The 21,099-nt window shown below is 37.7% G+C and overlaps 1 protein-coding gene across 2 annotated transcripts in view; it reads right to left on the reverse strand.

The window, feature by feature from the left end:
• The window catches only part of LOC148087335 (inactive rhomboid protein 2-like), a 48,217-nt gene that overhangs the window by 7,687 nt on the left and 19,431 nt on the right, over positions 1 to 21,099 (reverse strand). Inside the window, exons 5-17 of one of the 2 annotated variants that reach the window (XM_087787238.1) lie at positions 18,914 to 19,126; positions 18,733 to 18,861; positions 18,515 to 18,624; positions 16,517 to 16,720; positions 16,349 to 16,460; positions 15,534 to 15,608; positions 15,306 to 15,467; positions 12,470 to 12,585; positions 12,279 to 12,342; positions 4,550 to 4,644; positions 4,420 to 4,495; positions 3,905 to 4,005; positions 2,263 to 2,416 (exon numbers count right to left, since the gene is read on the reverse strand). In XM_087787238.1, coding sequence (XP_087643364.1) covers positions 2,263 to 2,416; positions 3,905 to 4,005; positions 4,420 to 4,495; positions 4,550 to 4,644; positions 12,279 to 12,342; positions 12,470 to 12,585; positions 15,306 to 15,467; positions 15,534 to 15,608; positions 16,349 to 16,460; positions 16,517 to 16,720; positions 18,515 to 18,624; positions 18,733 to 18,861; positions 18,914 to 19,126 — 1,611 coding nt within the window. Of the gene's footprint in view, positions 1 to 2,262; positions 2,417 to 3,904; positions 4,006 to 4,419; positions 4,496 to 4,549; positions 4,645 to 12,278; positions 12,343 to 12,469; positions 12,586 to 15,305; positions 15,468 to 15,533; positions 15,609 to 16,348; positions 16,461 to 16,516; positions 16,724 to 18,514; positions 18,625 to 18,732; positions 18,862 to 18,913; positions 19,127 to 21,099 lie in introns of both variants that reach the window. The other variant, XM_087787230.1, reaches the window with a different exon arrangement.

Raw genomic sequence — 21,099 nt, forward strand, 5'->3', positions numbered from 1 at the left:
GTGTTACTATGGTCTGTACTGTGTGTTACTATGGTCTGTACTGTGTGTTACTATGGTCTGTACTGTGTGTTACTATGGTCTGTTCTGTGTGTTACTATGGTCTGTACTGTGTGTTACTATGGTCTGTACTGTGTGTTACTATGGTCTGTACTGTGTGTTACTATGGTCTGTTCTGTGTGTTACTATGGTCTGTACTGTGTGTTACTATGGTCTGTACTGTGTGTTACTATGGTGTGTTCTGTGTGTTACTATGGTGTGTTCTGTGTGTTACTATGGTGTGTTCTGTGTGTTACTATGGTGTGTTCTGCGTGTTACTATGGTCTGTTCTGTGTGTAAGTATGGTGTGTTCTGTGTGTTACTATGGTGTGTTCTGTGTGTTACTATGGTGTGTTCTGTGTGTTACTATGGTGTGTTCTGTGTGTTACTATGGTGTGTTCTGTGTGTTACTATGGTGTGTTCTGCGCGTTACTATGGTCTGTTCTGCGCGTTACTATGGTCTGTTCTGTGTGTTACTATGGTGTGTTCTGCGTGTTACTATGGTCTGTTCTGTGTGTTACTATGGTCTGTACTGTGTGTTACTATGGTCTGTACTGTGTGTTACTATGGTCTGTACTGTGTGTTACTATGGTCTGTTCTGTGTGTTACTATGGTCTGTACTGTGTGTTACTATGGTCTGTACTGTGTGTTACTATGGTGTGTTCTGTGTGTTACTATGGTGTGTTCTGTGTGTTACTATGGTGTGTTCTGTGTGTTACTATGGTGTGTTCTGCGCGTTACTATGGTCTGTTCTGCGCGTTACTATGGTCTGTTCTGTGTGTTACTATGGTGTGTTCTGCGCGTTACTATGGTCTGTTCTGTGTGTTACTATGGTGTGTTCTGCGCGTTACTATGGTCTGTTCTGTGTGTTACTATGGTGTGTTCTGTGTGTTACTATGGTCTGTTCTGTGTGTTACTATGGTGTGTTCTGCGCGTTACTATGGTCTGTTCTGTGTGTTACTATGGTGTGTTCTGTGTGTTACTATGGTGTGTTCTGTGTGTTACTATGGTGTGTACTGTGTGTTACTATGGTCTGTTCTGTGTGTTACTATGGTCTCTTCTGCGCGTTACTATGGTCTGTTCTGTGTGTTACTATGGTCTGTTATGCGCGTTACTATGGTCTTTTCTGTGTGTTACTATGGTCTGTACTGCGCGTTACTATGGTCTGTTCTGTGTGTTACTATGGTCTGTACTGCGCGTTACTATGGTCTGTTCTGCACGTTACTATGGTCTGTTATGCGCGTTACTATGGTCTGTTCTGCGTGTTACTATGGTCTGTACTGCGCGTTACTATGGTCTTTTCTGTGTGTTACTATGGTCTGTACTGCGCGTTACTATGGTCTGTTCTGTGTGTTACTATGGTCTGTACTGCGCGTTACTATGGTCTGTTCTGCACGTTACTGTGGTCTGTTCTGTGTGTTACTATGGTCTGTACTGCGTGTTACTATGGTCTGTACTGCGCGTTACTATGGTCTGTACTGCGCGTTACTATGGTCTGTTATGCGCGTTACTATGGTCTGTACTGCGCGTTACTATGGTCTGTTCTGCACGTTACTATGGTCTGTTATGCGCGTTACTATGGTCTGTTCTGCGTGTTACTATGGTCTGTACTGCTCGTTACTATGGTCTTTTCTGTGCGTTACTATGGTCTGTACTGCGCGTTACTATGGTCTGTTCTGTGTGTTACTATGGTCTGTACTGCGCGTTACTATGGTCTGTTCTGCACGTTACTGTGGTCTGTTCTGTGTGTTACTATGGTCTGTACTGCGTGTTACTATGGTCTGTACTGCGCGTTACTATGGTCTTTTCTGTGCGTTACTATGGTCTGTACTGCGCGTTACTATGGTCTGTTCTGTGTGTTACTATGGTCTGTACTGCGTGTTACTATGGTCTGTACTGCGCGTTACTATGGTCTTTTCTGTGCGTTACTATGGTCTGTACTGCGCGTTACTATGGTCTGTTCTGTGTGTTACTATGGTCTGTACTGCGCGTTACTATGGTCTGTTATGCGCGTTACTATGGTCTGTTCAGCGTGTTACTATGGTCTGTACTGCGTGTTACTATGGTCTTTTCTGTGCGTTACTATGGTCTGTTCTGTGTGTTATTATGGTCTGTTCTGTGTTTCACTATGGTCTGTTCCGTGTGTTATTATGGTCTGTTCTGTGTGTTATTATGCGTGTGTGTATATGTGCATGTGTGTGTGTGCATGTGTGTGTTCAGCCTCACCTCAGCTCTGTAAGGCAGTATTATGGCCGACGCTAAGTTGCCGGTGATTCCACTGAAGACGTAGATGATGGAGATACGAAGCCATCCTGCTAACTTCTCCAGGTCCCTCATGACCGTCATCTGGAAGACCACAGACAACACACACTGCAGCAGCCTGGAAGCACACACAAGTACACACAGGTACACACATGACTCCTGTCACTTTGATTGACACACTTCAAACATGATCACCTGAGTGTGTACGACTTGTGTGCACAACACACACCTCAGAAGAACAATGACAACGTTTACTGATGCAACAATAAACTTCATGTTTTACATAAATACTACATTAACTAGTCATGCTAGTTACACTAGTTACACTAGTTACACTAGTTACAACTATCTTCACCACACCTTCATCAGAACAATAATCAGAGACAAACACGGCATATATTAAATTAACATACGCAACATTTTACTAGAATACATGATCACATGACACCCACACGTGATCACATGATCACATGACACCCACACGTGATCACATGACACCCACACGTGATCACATGACACCCACACGTGATCACATGACACCCACACGTGATCACATGACACCCACACGTGATCACATGACACCCACACGTGATCACATGACACCCACACGTGATCACATGACACCCACACGTGATCACATGACACCGACACGTGATCACATGACACCGACACGTGATCACATGACACACAGATTTGATCACATGACACCCACACGTGATCACATGACACCCACACGTGATCACATGACACCCACACGTGATCACATGACACCCACACGTGATCACATGACACCCACACGTGATCACATGACACCCACACGTGATCACATGACACCCACACGTGATCACATGACACACACACGTGATCACATGACACACACACGTGATCACATGACACCCACATGTGATCACATGACACCCACACGTGATCACATGACACACACACGTGATCACATGACACCCACACGTGATCACATGACACACAGATATGATCACATGACACACACACGATCACATGATCACATGACACCCACACGTGATCACATGACACACAGATATGATCACATGACACACACATGATCACATGACACCCACACGTGATCACATGACACCCACACGTGATCACATGACACACAGATTTGATCACATGACACCCACACGTGATCACATGACACACAGATATGATCACATGACACCCACACGTGATCACATGACACACAGATTTGATCACATGACACCCACACGTGATCACATGACACACAGATATGATCACATGACACCCACACGTGATCACATGACACACAGATTTGATCACATGACACCCACACGTGATCACATGACACACAGATATGATCACATGACACCCACACGTGATCACATGACACACAGGTTTGATCACATGACACCCACACGTGATCACATGACACACAGATATGATCACATGACACCCACACGTGATCACATGACACACAGATTTGATCACATGACACCCACACGTGATCACATGACACACAGATTTGATCACATGACACACACACACGCGATCACATGAAAGTGAGGAAACATTAGAATAAACAGTCATAGGTACTAGAATCAGAGACACTGACCCGGCGTGAAGGAACAGCGAGAGCCACAGACGGTAGAACTGATCCGGAACCTCTGGGTTGAGGAACGGAAGCAAACCACACACATCGTCCAGACAGTGAACCTGTGGACACACACACACACACACACACATATAGTGAGAAGCATCAGAACACACACACACACACACACACACACACACATATAGTGAGAAGCATCAGAACACACACACACACACGCACATATAGTGAGAAGCATCAGAACACACACACACACACACACATATAGTGAGAAGCATCAGAACACACACACACACACACACATATAGTGAGAAGCATCAGAACACACACACACACACACGCACATATAGTGAGAAGCATCAGAACACACACACACACACACACACACATATAGTGAGAAGCATCAGAACACACACACACACACACACACACACACACACACACACACACACACACACACACACACACACACACACACACACACACACACACACACACACACACACACACACACACACCTGTGAGCAGAGCGTGGCGTCCTCGTGGAAGTGTCCGTTCATGAAGCTACAATACTCTCTGGTGCTGATCTCACACCTGACACGACACCTGGTCAACATCGATGACATCACAACACACCTGGAAACTCACCTTCCTTTGGTGCCGACGCAGCAGGGCCTGGCCTTGAGCTTACAGTCCATGTGTCTGTAGCCGGTGTGTTTCCACTTCTTGGGTAGAGTACACACCTGTGCGAGTCACAACCATGACATTAGTATGTGTGCGAGTCACAACCATGACATGAGTGTGTGTGCGAGTCAGAACCATGACATTAGTATGTGTGCGAGTCAGAACCATGACATGAGTGTGTGTGCGAGTCAGAACCATGACATTAGTATGTGTGCGAGTCAGAACCATGACACAAGTTGTGTGCGAGTCAGAACCATGACATTAGTATGTGTGCGAGTCACAACCATGACATGAGTGTGTGTGCGAGTCAGAACCATGACATTAGTATGTGTGCGAGTCAGAACCATGACATGAGTGTGTGTGCGAGTCAGAACCATGACATTAGTATGTGTGCGAGTCAGAACCATGACACAAGTTGTGTGCGAGTCAGAACCATGACATTAGTATGTGTGCGAGTCACAACCATGACATTAGTATGTGTGTGAGTCAGAACCATGACATTAGTATGTGTGCGAGTCAGAACCATGACATTAGTATGTGTGCGAGTCAGAACCATGACATTAGTATGTGTGCGAGTCAGAACCATGACATTAGTATGTGTGCGAGTCAGAACCATGACATTAGTATGTGTGCGAGTCAGAACCATGACATTAGTATGTGTGCGAGTCAGAACCATGACATTAGCATGTGTGCAAGTCACAACCATGACATTAGTATGTGTGTGAGTCAGAACCATGACATTAGTATGTATGCGAGTCACAACCATGACATTAGTATGTGTGTGAGTCAGAACCATGACATTAGTATGTGTGCGAGTCACAACCATGACATTAGTATGTGTGCGAGTTAGAACCATGACATTAGTATGTGTGTGAGTCAGAACAATGACATTAGTATGTGTGCGAGTTAGAACCATGACATTAGTATGTGTGCGAGTCAGAACCATGACATTAGTATGTGTGCGAGTCACAACCATGACATTAGTATGTGTGCGAGTCACAACCATGACATTAGTATGTGTGCGAGTCAGAACCATGACATTAGTATGTGTGCTAGTCACAACCATTACATGAGTGTGTGTGCGGGTCACAACCATGACATTCGTATGTGTGCGAGTCACAACCATGACATTAGTATGTGTGTGAGTCACAACCATGACATTAGTATGTGTGCGAGTCACAACCATTACATGAGTGTGTGTGCGAGTCACAACCATGACATTAGTATGTGTGCGAGTCAGAACCATGACATGAGTATGTGTGTGAGTCAGAACCATGACATTAGTATGTGTGCGAGTCAGAACCATGACATTAGTATGTGTGCGAGTCAGAACCATGACATTAGTATGTGTGTGAGTCACAACCATGACATTAGTATGTGTGCGAGTTAGAACCATGACATTAGTATGTGTGTGAGTCAGAACCATGACATTAGTATGTGTGTGAGTCAGAACCATGACATTAGTATGTGTGTGAGTCAGAACCATGACATTAGTATGTGTGCGAGTCAGAACCATGACATTAGCATGTGTGCAAGTCACAACCATGACATTAGTATGTGTGTGAGTCAGAACCATGACATTAGTATGTATGCGAGTCACAACCATGACATTAGTATGTGTGTGAGTCAGAACCATGACATTAGTATGTGTGCGAGTCACAACCATGACATTAGTATGTGTGCGAGTTAGAACCATGACATTAGTATGTGTGCGAGTCACAACCATGACATTAGTATGTGTGCGAGTTAGAACCATGACATTAGTATGTGTGCGAGTCAGAACCATGACATTAGTATGTGTGCGAGTCAGAACCATGACATTAGTATGTGTGCGAGTCAGAACCATGACATTAGTATGTGTGTGAGTCACAACCATGACATTAGTATGTGTGCGAGTTAGAACCATGACATTAGTATGTGTGTGAGTCAGAACCATGACATTAGTATGTGTGCGAGTCAGAACCATGACATTAGTATGTGTGTGAGTCAGAACCATGACATTAGTATGTGTGCGAGTCAGAACCATGACATTAGCATGTGTGCAAGTCACAACCATGACATTAGTATGTGTGTGAGTCAGAACCATGACATTAGTATGTATGCGAGTCACAACCATGACATTAGTATGTGTGTGAGTCAGAACCATGACATTAGTATGTGTGCGAGTCACAACCATGACATTAGTATGTGTGCGAGTTAGAACCATGACATTTTAGTAGAAGAACTCACATTTCTCCGGTCCTTAAAACTCTTCACTGGCTTCCAGTTTCTTTCAGGATCAACTTTAAAATTCTGGTTCTTACTTTCAGATCTATTCATGGTCAGACCTTCATGATCTGATCCAGACTTACACCCCAGCTCGGGCTCTGAGGTCTGTGGATCAGAATCTACTTATGGTTCCTCGCACACGACTCAGGACCAGAGGAGAGAAATCTTTTCAGGCTGTTGCTCCTAAGCTTTGGAACGATCTTCTCTCTCTTTGCGCTTGATGGAGTCTACTGACTCCTTTAAGAAACATCTGTGTTTGATGATCTACTGACTCCTTCAAGAAACATCTGTGTTTGATGATCTACTGACTCCTTTAAGAAACATCTGTGTTTGATGATCTACTGACTCCTTCAAGAAACATCTGTGTTTGATGATCTACTGACTCCTTCAAGAAACATCTGTGTTTGATGATCTACTGACTCCTTCAAGAAACATCTGTGTTTGATGATCTACTGACTCCTTTAAGAAACATGTGTGTTTGATGATCTACTGACTCCTTTAAGAAACATCTGTGTTTGATGATCTACTGACTCCTTCAAGAAACATCTGTGTTTGATGATCTACTGACTCCTTTAAGAAACATCTGTGTTTGATGATCTACTGACTCCTTCAAGAAACATCTGTGTTTGATGATCTACTGACTCCTTCAAGAAACATCTGTGTTTGATGATCTACTGACTCCTTCAAGAAACATCTGTGTTTGATGATCTACTGACTCCTTCAAGACACATCTGTGTTTGATGATCTACTGACTCCTTTAAGAAACATCTGTGTTTGATGATCTACTGACTCCTTCAAGAAACATCTGTGTTTGATGATCTACTGACTCCTTTAAGAAACATCTGTGTTTGATGATCTACTGACTCCTTCAAGAAACATCTGTGTTTGATGATCTACTGACTCCTTCAAGAAACATCTGTGTTTGATGATCTACTGACTCCTTCAAGAAACATCTGTGTTTGATGATCTACTGACTCCTTCAAGAAACATCTGTGTTTGATGATCTACTGACTCCTTTAAGAAACATCTGTGTTTGATGATCTACTGACTCCTTCAAGAAACATCTGTGTTTGATGATCTACTGACTCCTTTAAGAAACATGTGTGTTTGATGATCTACTGACTCCTTCAAGAAACATCTGTGTTTGATGATCTACTGACTCCTTCAAGAAACATCTGTGTTTGATGATCTACTGACTCCTTCAAGAAACATCTGTGTTTGATGATCTACTGACTCCTTTAAGAAACATCTGTGTTTGATGATCTACTGACTCCTTTAAGAAACATCTGTGTTTGATGATCTACTGACTCCTTCAAGAAACATCTGTGTTTGATGATCTACTGACTCCTTTAAGAAACATCTGTGTTTGATGATCTACTGACTCCTTCAAGAAACATCTGTGTTTGATGATCTACTGACTCCTTCAAGAAACATCTGTGTTTGATGATCTACTGACTCCTTTAAGAAACATCTGTGTTTGATGATCTACTGACTCCTTCAAGAAACATCTGTGTTTGATGATCTACTGACTCCTTCAAGAAACATCTGTGTTTGATGATCTACTGACTCCTTCAAGAAACATCAGTGTTTGATGATCTACTGACTCCTTTAAGAAACATCTGTGTTTGATGATCTACTGACTCCTTCAAGAAACATCTGTGTTTGATGATCTACTGACTCCTTTAAGAAACATCTGTGTTTGATGATCTACTGACTCCTTCAAGAAACATCTGTGTTTGATGATCTACTGACTCCTTCAAGAAACATCTGTGTTTGATGATCTACTGACTCCTTTAAGAAACATCTGTGTTTGATGATCTACTGACTCCTTCAAGAAACATCTGTGTTTGATGATCTACTGACTCCTTCAAGAAACATCTGTGTTTGATGATCTACTGACTCCTTTAAGAAACATGTGTGTTTGATGATCTACTGACTCCTTTAAGAAACATCTGTGTTTGATGATCTACTGACTCCTTCAAGAAACATCTGTGTTTGATGATCTACTGACTCCTTTAAGAAACATCTGTGTTTGATGATCTACTGACTCCTTCAAGAAACATCTGTGTTTGATGATCTACTGACTCCTTCAAGAAACATCTGTGTTTGATGATCTACTGACTCCTTTAAGAAACATCTGTGTTTGATGATCTACTGACTCCTTCAAGAAACATCTGTGTTTGATGATCTACTGACTCCTTCAAGAAACATCTGTGTTTGATGATCTACTGACTCCTTTAAGAAACATGTGTGTTTGATGATCTACTGACTCCTTTAAGAAACATCTGTGTTTGATGATCTACTGACTCCTTCAAGAAACATCTGTGTTTGATGATCTACTGACTCCTTCAAGAAACATCTGTGTTTGATGATCTACTGACTCCTTCAAGAAACATCTGTGTTTGATGATCTACTGACTCCTTTAAGAAACATCTGTGTTTGATGATCTACTGACTCCTTCAAGAAACATCTGTGTTTGATGATCTACTGACTCCTTTAAGAAACATCTGTGTTTGATGATCTACTGACTCCTTCAAGAAACATCTGTGTTTGATGATCTACTGACTCCTTTAAGAAACATCTGTGTTTGATGATCTACTGACTCCTTCAAGAAACATCTGTGTTTGATGATCTACTGACTCCTTCAAGAAACATCTGTGTTTGATGATCTACTGACTCCTTTAAGAAACATCTGTGTTTGATGATCTACTGACTCCTTCAAGAAACATATGTGTTTGATGATCTACTGACTCCTTCAAGAAACATCTGTGTTTGATGATCTACTGACTCCTTCAAGAAACATCTGTGTTTGATGATCTACTGACTCCTTTAAGAAACATCTGTGTTTGATGATCTACTGACTCCTTCAAGAAACATGTGTGTTTGATGATCTACTGACTCCTTTAAGAAACATCTGTGTTTGATGATCTAAGAAACATCTTAAGACGTTTCTATTTGTTCAGGCTTTTCCTTGAATTTCTGGAACTCCTGTGTTGTTCTCAGTATTATCTTGATCTTTGAAGTATGTACTGTTTTGAGTATTGTTTTGATTGTTAAAGCGCTTTGTGACCCTGGTCTCGAAAAGCGCTATATAAATATATATTACTTACTTACTTACTTACTTACATTAGTATGTGTGTGAGTCAGAACAATGACATTAGTATGTGTGCGAGTTAGAACCATGACATTAGTATGTGTGCGAGTCAGAACCATGACATTAGTATGTGTGCGAGTCAGAACCATGACATTAGTATGTGTGCGAGTCAGAACCATGACATTAGTATGTGTGCGAGTCACAACCATTACATGAGTGTGTGTGCGAGTCACAACCATGACATTAGTATGTGTGCGAGTCACAACCATGACATTAGTATGTGTGTGAGTCAGAACCATGACATTAGTATGTGTGCGAGTCACAACCATTACATGAGTGTGTGTGCGAGTCACAACCATGACATTAGTATGTGTGCGAGTCACAACCATGACATTAGTATGTGTGCGAGTCAGAACCATGACATTAGTATGTGTGTGAGTCAGAACCATGACATTAGTATGTGTGTGAGTCAGAACCATGACATTAGTATGTGTGTGAGTCAGAACCATGACATTAGTATGTGTGCGAGTCACAACCATTACATGAGTGTGTGTGCGAGTCACAACCATGGCATTAGTATGTGTGCGAGTCACAACCATGACATTAGTATGTGTGTGAGTCAGAACCATGACATTAGCATGTGTGCGAGTCACAACCATGACATTAGTATGTGTGCGAGTCAGAACCATGACATTAGCATGTGTGCGAGTCACAACCATGACATTAGTATGTGTGTGAGTCAGAACCATGACATTAGCATGTGTGCGAGTCACAACCATGACATTAGTATGTGTGTGAGTCAGAACCATGACATTAGTGTGTGTGCGAGTCACAACCATGACATTAGTATGTGTGCGAGTCAGAACCATGACATTAGTATGTGTGCGAGTCACAACCATGACATTAGTATGTGTGCGAGTCAGAACCATGACATTAGCATGTGTGCGAGTCACAACCATGACATGAGTATGTGTGTGAGTCAGAACCATGACATTAGTGTGTGTGCGAGTCACAACCATGACATTAGTATGTGTGTGAGTCACAACCATGACATTAGTATGTGTGCGAGTAAGCACCATGACATTAGCATGTGTGCGAGTCACAACCATGACATTAGTATGTGTGTGAGTCAGAACCATGACATTAGTATGTGTGTGAGTCAGAACCATGACATTAGTATGTGTGCGAGTCACAACCATTACATGAGTGTGTGTGCGAGTCACAACCATGGCATTAGTATGTGTGCGAGTCACAACCATGACATTAGTATGTGTGTGAGTCAGAACCATGACATTAGCATGTGTGCGAGTCACAACCATGACATTAGTATGTGTGCGAGTCAGAACCATGACATTAGCATGTGTGCGAGTCACAACCATGACATTAGTATGTGTGTGAGTCAGAACCATGACATTAGCATGTGTGCGAGTCACAACCATGACATTAGTATGTGTGTGAGTCAGAACCATGACATTAGTGTGTGTGCGAGTCACAACCATGACATTAGTATGTGTGCGAGTCAGAACCATGACATTAGTATGTGTGCGAGTCACAACCATGACATTAGTATGTGTGCGAGTCAGAACCATGACATTAGCATGTGTGCGAGTCACAACCATGACATGAGTATGTGTGTGAGTCAGAACCATGACATTAGTGTGTGTGCGAGTCACAACCATGACATTAGTATGTGTGTGAGTCACAACCATGACATTAGTATGTGTGCGAGTAAGAACCATGACATTAGCATGTGTGCGAGTCACAACCATGACATTAGTATGTGTGTGAGTCAGAACCATGACATTAGTGTGTGTGCGAGTCACAACCATGACATTAGTATGTGTGTGAGTCACAACCATGACATTAGTATGTGTGCGAGTCAGAACCATGACATTAGTATGTGTGCGAGTCAGAACCATGACATTAGTATGTGTGCGAGTTAGAACCATGACATTAGTATGTGTGCGAGTCAGAACCATGACATTAGTATGTGTGCGAGTTAGAACCATGACATTAGTATGTGTGCGAGTTAGAACCATGACATTAGTATGTGTGTGAGTCAGAACCATGACATTAGTATGTGTACGAGTTAGAACCATGACATTAGTATGTGTGCGAGTCAGAACCATGACATTAGTATGTGTGCGAGTTAGAACCATGACATTAGTATGTATGCGAGTTAGAACCATGACATTAGTATGTGTGTGAGTCAGAACCATGACATTAGTATGTGTGTGAGTCAGAACCATGACATTAGTATGTGTGCGAGTCAGAACCATGACATTAGTATGTGTGCGAGTCAGAACCATGACACCGGAGCAGGGTTCTCACCGGCCAGCGTGTGATGTCATCAGTCCAAATGTGAGGATTATGCGACGCAGGTTCTTCACACACTCTGTGGACAAGAGAAGCTCAACAACGACACACACACACACACGCGCACACGCACACGCACACACGCACACACACACACACACACACACACACACACACACACACACACACACACCTGGAGGACCTACCTGGGGTCCTGGTGACAAACAGAACCAGACGATCTCGTGATGTGTACTGGACCATCTGTGGTGCTGAGAACCTCTACTGGCTCGTCCTTCCACTTGATGAACGTGGCGAGTGTTTCCTGTCACAACAATTTATAACTTTAATCAAACAATTTTCAACTATAATCAAACAATTTTCAACTATAATCAATCAATTTTCAACTATAATCAAACAATTTTCAACTATAATCAATCAATTTTCAACTATAATCAAACAATTTTCAACTATAATCAATCAATTTTCAACTATAATCAAACAATTTTCAGCTATAATCAATCAATTTTCAACTATAATCAAACAATTTTCAACTAGAATCAAACAATTTTCAACTATAATCCAACAATTTTCAACTATAATCAAACAATTTTCAACTAGAATCAAACAATTTTCAACTATAATCAATCAATTTTCAACTATAATCCAACAATTTTCAACTATAATCAATCAATTTTCAACTATAATCAATCAATTTTCAACTATAATCAAACAATTTTCAACTATAATCCAACAATTTTCAACTATAATCCAACAATTTTCAACTATAATCAAACAATTTTCAACTATAATCAATCAATTTTCAACTATAATCAAACAATTTTCAACTATAATCAATCAATTTTCAACTATAATCAAACAATTTTCAACTAGAATCAAACAATTTTCAACTAGAATCAAACAATTTTCAACTATAATCCAACAATTTTCAACTATAATCCAACAATTTTCAACTATAATCCAACAATTTTCAACTAGAATCCAACAATTTTCAACTAGAATCAAACAATTTTCAACTATAATCCAACAATTTTCAACTAGAATCCAACAATTTTCAACTATAATCAAACAATTTTCAACTATAATCCAACAATTTTCAACTATAATCCAACAATTTTCAACTATAATCCAACAATTTTCAACTAGAATCCAACAATTTTCAACTATAATCAATCAATTTTCAACTATAATCAATCAATTTTCAACTATAATCAAACAATTTTCAACTATAATCCAACAATTTTCAACTATAATCCAACAATTTTCAACTATAATCAAACAATTTTCAACTATAATCAAACAATTTTCAACTATAATCAAACAATTTTCAACTATAATCCAACAATTTTCAACTATAATCCAACAATTTTCAACTAGAATCCAACAATTTTCAACTAGAATCCAACAATTTTCAACTATAATCCAACAATTTTCAACTATAATCAAACAATTTTCAACTATAATCCAACAATTTTCAACTATAATCCAACAATTTTCAACTAGAATCCAACAATTTTCAACTAGAATCCAACAATTTTCAACTATAATCCAACAATTTTCAACTAGAATCAAACAATTTTCAACTAGAATCCAACAATTTTCAACTATAATCCAACAATTTTCAACTAGAATCAAACAATTTTCAACTATAATCCAACAATTTTCAACTATAATCCAACAATTTTCAACTATAATCCAACAATTTCCAACTAGAATCCAACAATTTTCAACTATAATCAATCAATTTTCAACTATAATCAATCAATTTTAAGATATAATCAAACAATTTTCAACTATAATCAAACAATTTTCAACTATAATCAAACAATTTTCAACTATAATCAATCAATTTTCAACTATAATCAAACAATTTTCAACTATAATCAATCAATTTTCAACTATAATCAAACAATTTTCAACTATAATCAATCAATTTTCAACTATAATCAAACAATTTTCAACTATAATCCAACAATTTTCAACTAGAATCAAACAATTTTCAACTAGAATCAAACAATTTTCAACTATAATCCAACAATTTTCAACTATAATCCAACAATTTTCAACTATAATCCAACAATTTTCAACTATAATCCAACAATTTTCAACTATAATCAAACAATTTTCAACTAGAATCCAACAATTTTCAACTAGAATCAAACAATTTTCAACTATAATCCAACAATTTTCAACTATAATCATACAATTTTCAACTATAATCAAACAATTTTCAACTAGAATCAAACAATTTTCAACTAGAATCAAACAATTTTCAACTATAATCCAACAATTTTCAACTATAATCCAACAATTTTCAACTAGAATCAAACAATTTTCAACTATAATCAAACAATTTTCAACTATAATCCAACAATTTTCAACTATAATCCAACAATTTTCAACTAGAATCCAACAATTTTCAACTAGAATCAAACAATTTTCAACTATAATCCAACAATTTTCAACTATAATCAAACAATTTTCAACTATAATCAACAATTTTCAACTATAATCCAACAATTTTCAACTATAATCCAACAATTTTCAACTATAATCAAACAATTTTCAACTATAATCAACAATTTTCAACTAGAATCAAACAATTTTCAACTATAATCCAACAATTTTCAACTATAATCAACAATTTTCAACTATAATCCAACAATTTTCAACTATAATCAACAATTTTCAACTGTAATCCAACAATTTTCAACTATAATCCAACAATTTTCAACTAGAATCAAACAATTTTCAACTATAATCAACAATTTTCAACTATAATCAAACAATTTTCAACTATAATCCAACAATTTTCAACTAGAATCAAACAATTTTCAACTATAATCAACAATTTTCAACTATAATCCAACAATTTTCAACTATAATCAAACAATTTTCAACTATAATCCAACAATTTTCAACTAGAATCAAACAATTTTCAACTGTAATCCAACAATTTTCAACGAGTCGTCGCTGTGACGCTGCAGTGATTGAGGTCAGAGGTCAGAGGTCAGAGGTACATACAGAACAGTCGGTGTGGAGCGTCTGCACACACCCAGAGTTGTCATTCTGAACACAGCAGCCCGACTGGTTCTCCTGCTGCCGGGCCTCGTGGATCAGCCTCACGATCTGCTCGTCCTGACGGATGCACGGAGAGAACTTGGCTCCGAGGTGGATCAGGTCTTTCTGAGGGGGTCACAAGGGGTTCAGGGTCCACACGGGGGTTGAGGGGGAGACTCAGGAGACACTCACGGAACTGGGTCCGATCCAGAAGTTCTGCTGCTGCACGTACTTGACGCTTTCATAGATGCCCTTGTTCTTCAGCACCTGCAGGGGGCGACAGAGACCCTCAGATGAAACACTTAGATATTCAGTGAAGAAGACGTTTGTTATTTTATCATCATCAACATTATTTTATTATTATTATTATTATCATTATTAAGGAGTTATTACTCCTATGTTGAATTTGACTTTATACATTTTAAACCATTATTATGAGTGGATTTTTCAATCTGAATCTTGTTTTTAAGCATTTAATTAATTTATTGAATTATTTCATTCAATGTTTATTAAAAGGTTAAATTTGTTTCACACACAGTTTGATATTTTAAGTTGTATAACTGATATAATAACTGATATAATAACTGATATAATAACTGGTATAATAACTGGTATAATAATTGGTATAATAACTGGTATAATAACTGGTATAATAACTAGTATGATAACTACTATATTAACTTGTATAATAACTATAATAACTAGTATAAGTGTATAATAACGTCTATATTAACTAGTATAATAACGAGTATAATAACTAGTATGATAACTACTATATTAACTTGTATAATAACTATAATAACTAGTATAATAAGTGTATAATAACTGGTATAATAACTAGTATGATAACTACTATATTAACTTGTATAATAACTATAATAACTAGTATAATAAGTGTATAATAACGTCTATATTAACTAGTATAATAAGTGTATAATAACTAGTATAATAAGTGTATAACAACTATATTAACTAGTATAATAACTGGTATAATAACCTAAACTCACCAGCTCAGTCTTTGAGTGCTGAGCGAAGCCGGCGGGTGCGATGCCGTAGGTACAGATGGCCAGCAGGGTGACGAGCACGTGTACGAAGGTGATCCAGTAGGTGAAATAAGGTCTGCAAACACAAAACACATGTTTCTCTCGTCTCTTCTATGAAGGACTCGTTCGAACCTGTGGCTGCTGAAGTCGTCCAACTGTTTCCTGACGTTGCTGCTGAGGCTGTTCCTGTAGTGCCTGTTCAGAAAGTCTCCGACGACACCCATCCCATAATAACGCTTGTGTTTGTCGAACGCAAAGTGTTTCACTTGAGACGCGATTCTTCGACCGCGACGTCTGTCGAGACCTGATGACGCCTTCGGTGCTTGAGACGCATCCCTGCTGTGAAGATACATATATATATTTAATATATACATTTAATAATATATACATGTATTATTATATACATTTAATATATACATGTATTATTATATACATTTAATAATATATACATTTAATAATATATACATGTATTATTATATACATTTAATATATACATGTATTATTATATACATTTAATAATATATACATTTAATATATACATGTATTATTATATACATTTAATATATACATGTATTATTATATACATTTAATATATACATGTATTATTATATACATTTAATAATATATACATTTAATATATACATGTATTATTATATACATTTAATATATACATGTATTATATACATTTAATATATACATGTATTATTATATACATTTAATATATACATGTATTATTATATACATTTAATATATACATGTATTATTATATACATTTAATATATACATGTAATATATACATGTATTATTATATACATTTAATATATACATGTATTATTATATACATTTAATATATACATGTATTATTATATACATTTAATAATATATACATTTAATAATATATACATGTATTATTATATACATTTAATAATATATACATTTAATAATATATACATGTATTATTATATACATTTAATATATACATGTATTATTATATACATTTAATATATACATGTATTATTATATACATTTAATAATATATACATTTAATAATATATACATGTATTATTATATACATTTAATAATATATACATTTAATAATATATACATGTATTATTATATACATTTAATATATACATGTATTATATACATTTAATATATACATTTATCATATATTTATCATTATATACATTTAATAATATATACATTTATCATTATATACATTTATCATTATATACATTTATTATTATATACTGTTATTAGTATATACATTTAATAATATATACATTTAATAATATATACATTTATTATTTCCGGACTATAGTTTCTTCATAGTTTGTCCGCGACTTATACTCTGGAGCGACTTATGTGTGAAATTATTACCACATTATTATATACATTTAATATATACATGTATTATATACATTTAATATATACATTTATCATATATTTATCATTATATACATTTAATAATATATACATTTATCATTATATACATTTATTATTATATACTGTTATTAGTATATACATTTAATAATATATACATTTAATAATATATACATTTATTATTTCCGGACTATAGTTTCTTCATAGTGTGTCCGCGACTTATACTCTGGAGCGACTTATGTGTGAAATTATTACCACATTATTATATCATTTCACATGTTATTTTCACACTAAACCACCAGAGGGCGCTCTAGGCCTGTGTTGATCATTTCCACGTAGAAGAGGAAGCATCTTCTACCTCCGGAGTTAGTTAGTTGTTTAAAAGTGACACGAGGATGAAGAGTTATTTGGAGTTACACGGATGGTTTGGTAAACTAGTTAGTTATTGATGCTATAGTTCTCTGAATAACTCTTCATATGTTATGTTAACATACCAGGTTCTCACTTCATGTAACGTAACATTATTCTGTTGTTGCCTCTAGTTTTATTTTAACTTGTCTTTCAAGATCACATGTCTGTTCTTGGATTTTATCAAATACATTTCCCCCAAAAATGCGACTTATACTCCAGTGCGACTTATATATGTTTTTACTTCTTTATAATGTATTTATGTCTGGAGCGACTTGTGCTCCGGAGACACTTATAGTCCTGAACATACGGTCCATAGTAATGCTGTGTTTGACTCACAGACTGGACAGCTTCTGGTCCATCAGGTCTCCAGGCGTGAGGGCAGCAGACATGGGTGGCGTCTCAAACACATCATCAGCCATAGAGTAGAATCCATCCTGGATGTCGCCCTGAAGAACATCGTGTTCAGATCACACGTGTCGAAGCATCATGGATGGAGACTCATGATCATCTGAGGAGGTGCTGAGGTCACCAGTGTGACCTTCACCTCGTCTGACCTTGCTGTAGCACAGAGACTCGCTGGCGTCTCCAGAGTCCACGGCGTCGTCCTCCATCCAGCTGGGCCGAGCGAAGCTTCTTCGGGGGAAACTTCGCCCGTTGATGGAGCCGGCGAGTCCACTGCGACCCTGAGCAGAGACCACCTTCAAGACCAGTCGTGAAGAACAACGTGACCTTCACCTTCAGGATGTTGGACGCCGCACGGATGCTCATCCGGGCCACGGACTCTCTCTTGCGGGGAGGAGGGCGAGCGAAGGACGAGCGCTGACTCGTGGCCGAGCTGAGCGACGTGAAGCCATGAGTCACGTTTGACGTCTGAGGCGTTCTTGGAGAACGACTGTCAACCTCGTCTGGACATCGGAACGCTCGTCCTCGTGCGAGAGGATCCACGATCTGGTGGAGAAGATCTTTATGTGAGCATCAAACTATTTTCAACTGTAATCAAACTATTTTCAACTGTAATCATGAGTGTTTTCAACTGTAATCAAACTATTTTCAACTGTAATCAAACTATTTTCAACTGTAATCATGAGTGTTTTCACAGGAATCATGAGTGTTTTCACAGGAATCATGAGTGTTTTCACAGGAATCATGAGTGTTTTCACAGGAATCATGAGTGTTTTCACAGGAATCATGAGTGTTTTCACAGGAATCATGAGTGTTTTCACAGGAATCATGAGTTTTTTCACAGGAATCATGAGTGTTTTCACAGGAATCATGAGTGTTTTCACAGGAATCATGAGTGTTTTCACAGGAATCATGAGTGTTTTCACAGGAATCATGAGTGTTTTCACAGGAATCATGAGTGTTTTCACAGGAATCATGATTATTCACAGGAATCATGAGTGTTTTCACAGGAATCATGAGTGTTTTCACAGGAATCATGAGTGTTTTCACAGGAATCATGAGTGTTTTCACAGGAATCATGAGTATTTTCACAGGAATCATGAGTGTTTTCACAGGAATCATGAGTATTTTCACAGGAATCATGAGTGTTTTCACAGGAATCATGAGTATTTTCACAGGAATCATGAGTGTTTTCACAGGAATCATGAGTGTTTTCACAGGAATCATGAGTGTTTTCACAGGAATCATGAGTGTTTTCACAGGAATCATGAGTGTTTTCACAGGAATCATGAGTATTTTCACAAGAATCATGAGTGTTTTCACAGGAATCATGAGTGTTTTCACAGGAATCATGAGTGTTTTCACAGGAATCATGAGTGTTTTCACAAGAATCATGAGTGTTTTCACAGGAATCATGAGTGTTTTCACAGGAATCATGAGTGTTTTCACAGGAATCACGAGTGTTTTCACAGGAATCATGAGTGTTTTCACAGGAATCATGAGTGTTTTCACAGGAATCATGAGTATTTTCACAGGAATCATGAGTATTTTCACAGGAATCATGAGTGTTTTCACAGGAATCATGAGTGTTTTCACAGGAATCATGAGTGTTTTCACAGGAATCATAAGTGTTTTCACAGGAATCATAAGTGTTTTCACAGGAATCATGAGTATTTTCACAGGAATCATGAGTATTTTCACAGGAATCATGAGGAATCATGAGTATTTTCACAGGAATCATGAGTATTTTCACAGGAATCATGAGTATTTTCACAGGAATCATGAGTATTTTCACAGGAATCATGAGTATTTTCACAGGAATCATGAGTGTTTTCACAGGAATCATGAGTGTTTTCACAGGAATCATGATATTTTCACAGGAATCATGAGTATTTTCACAGGAATCATGAGTGTTTTCACAGGAATCATGAGTATTTTCACAGGAATCATGAGTATTTTCACAGGAATCATGAGTGTTTTCACAGGAATCATGAGTGTTTTCACAGGAATCATGAGTGTTTTCACAGGAATCATGAGTATTTTCACAGGAATCATGAGTATTTTCAAAGGAATCATGAGTATTTTCACAGGAATCATGAGTATTTTCACAGGAATCATGAGTATTTTCACAGGAATCATGAGTGTTTTCACAGGAATCATGAATGTTTTCACAGGAATCATGAGTGTTTTCACAGGAATCATGAGTGTTTTCACAGGAATCATGATTATTTCACAGGAATCATGAGTGTTTTCACAGGAATCATGAGTGTTTTCAAAGGAATCATGAGTATTTTCACAGGAATCATGAGTATTTTCACAGGAATCATGAGTATTTTCACAGGAATCATGAGTATTTTCAAAGGAATCATGAGTATTTTCACAGGAATCATGAGTATTTTCACAGGAATCATGAGTATTTTCAAAGGAATCATGAGTGTTTTCACAGGAATCATGAGTGTTTTCACAGGAATCATGAGTATTTTCACAGGAATCATGAGTATTTTCACAGGAATCATGAG

This window comes from Callionymus lyra, chromosome 1, assembly GCF_982586985.1.
Source record: "Callionymus lyra chromosome 1, fCalLyr1.hap1.1, whole genome shotgun sequence".
Taxonomy (NCBI): Eukaryota; Metazoa; Chordata; class Actinopteri; order Syngnathiformes; family Callionymidae; genus Callionymus; species Callionymus lyra.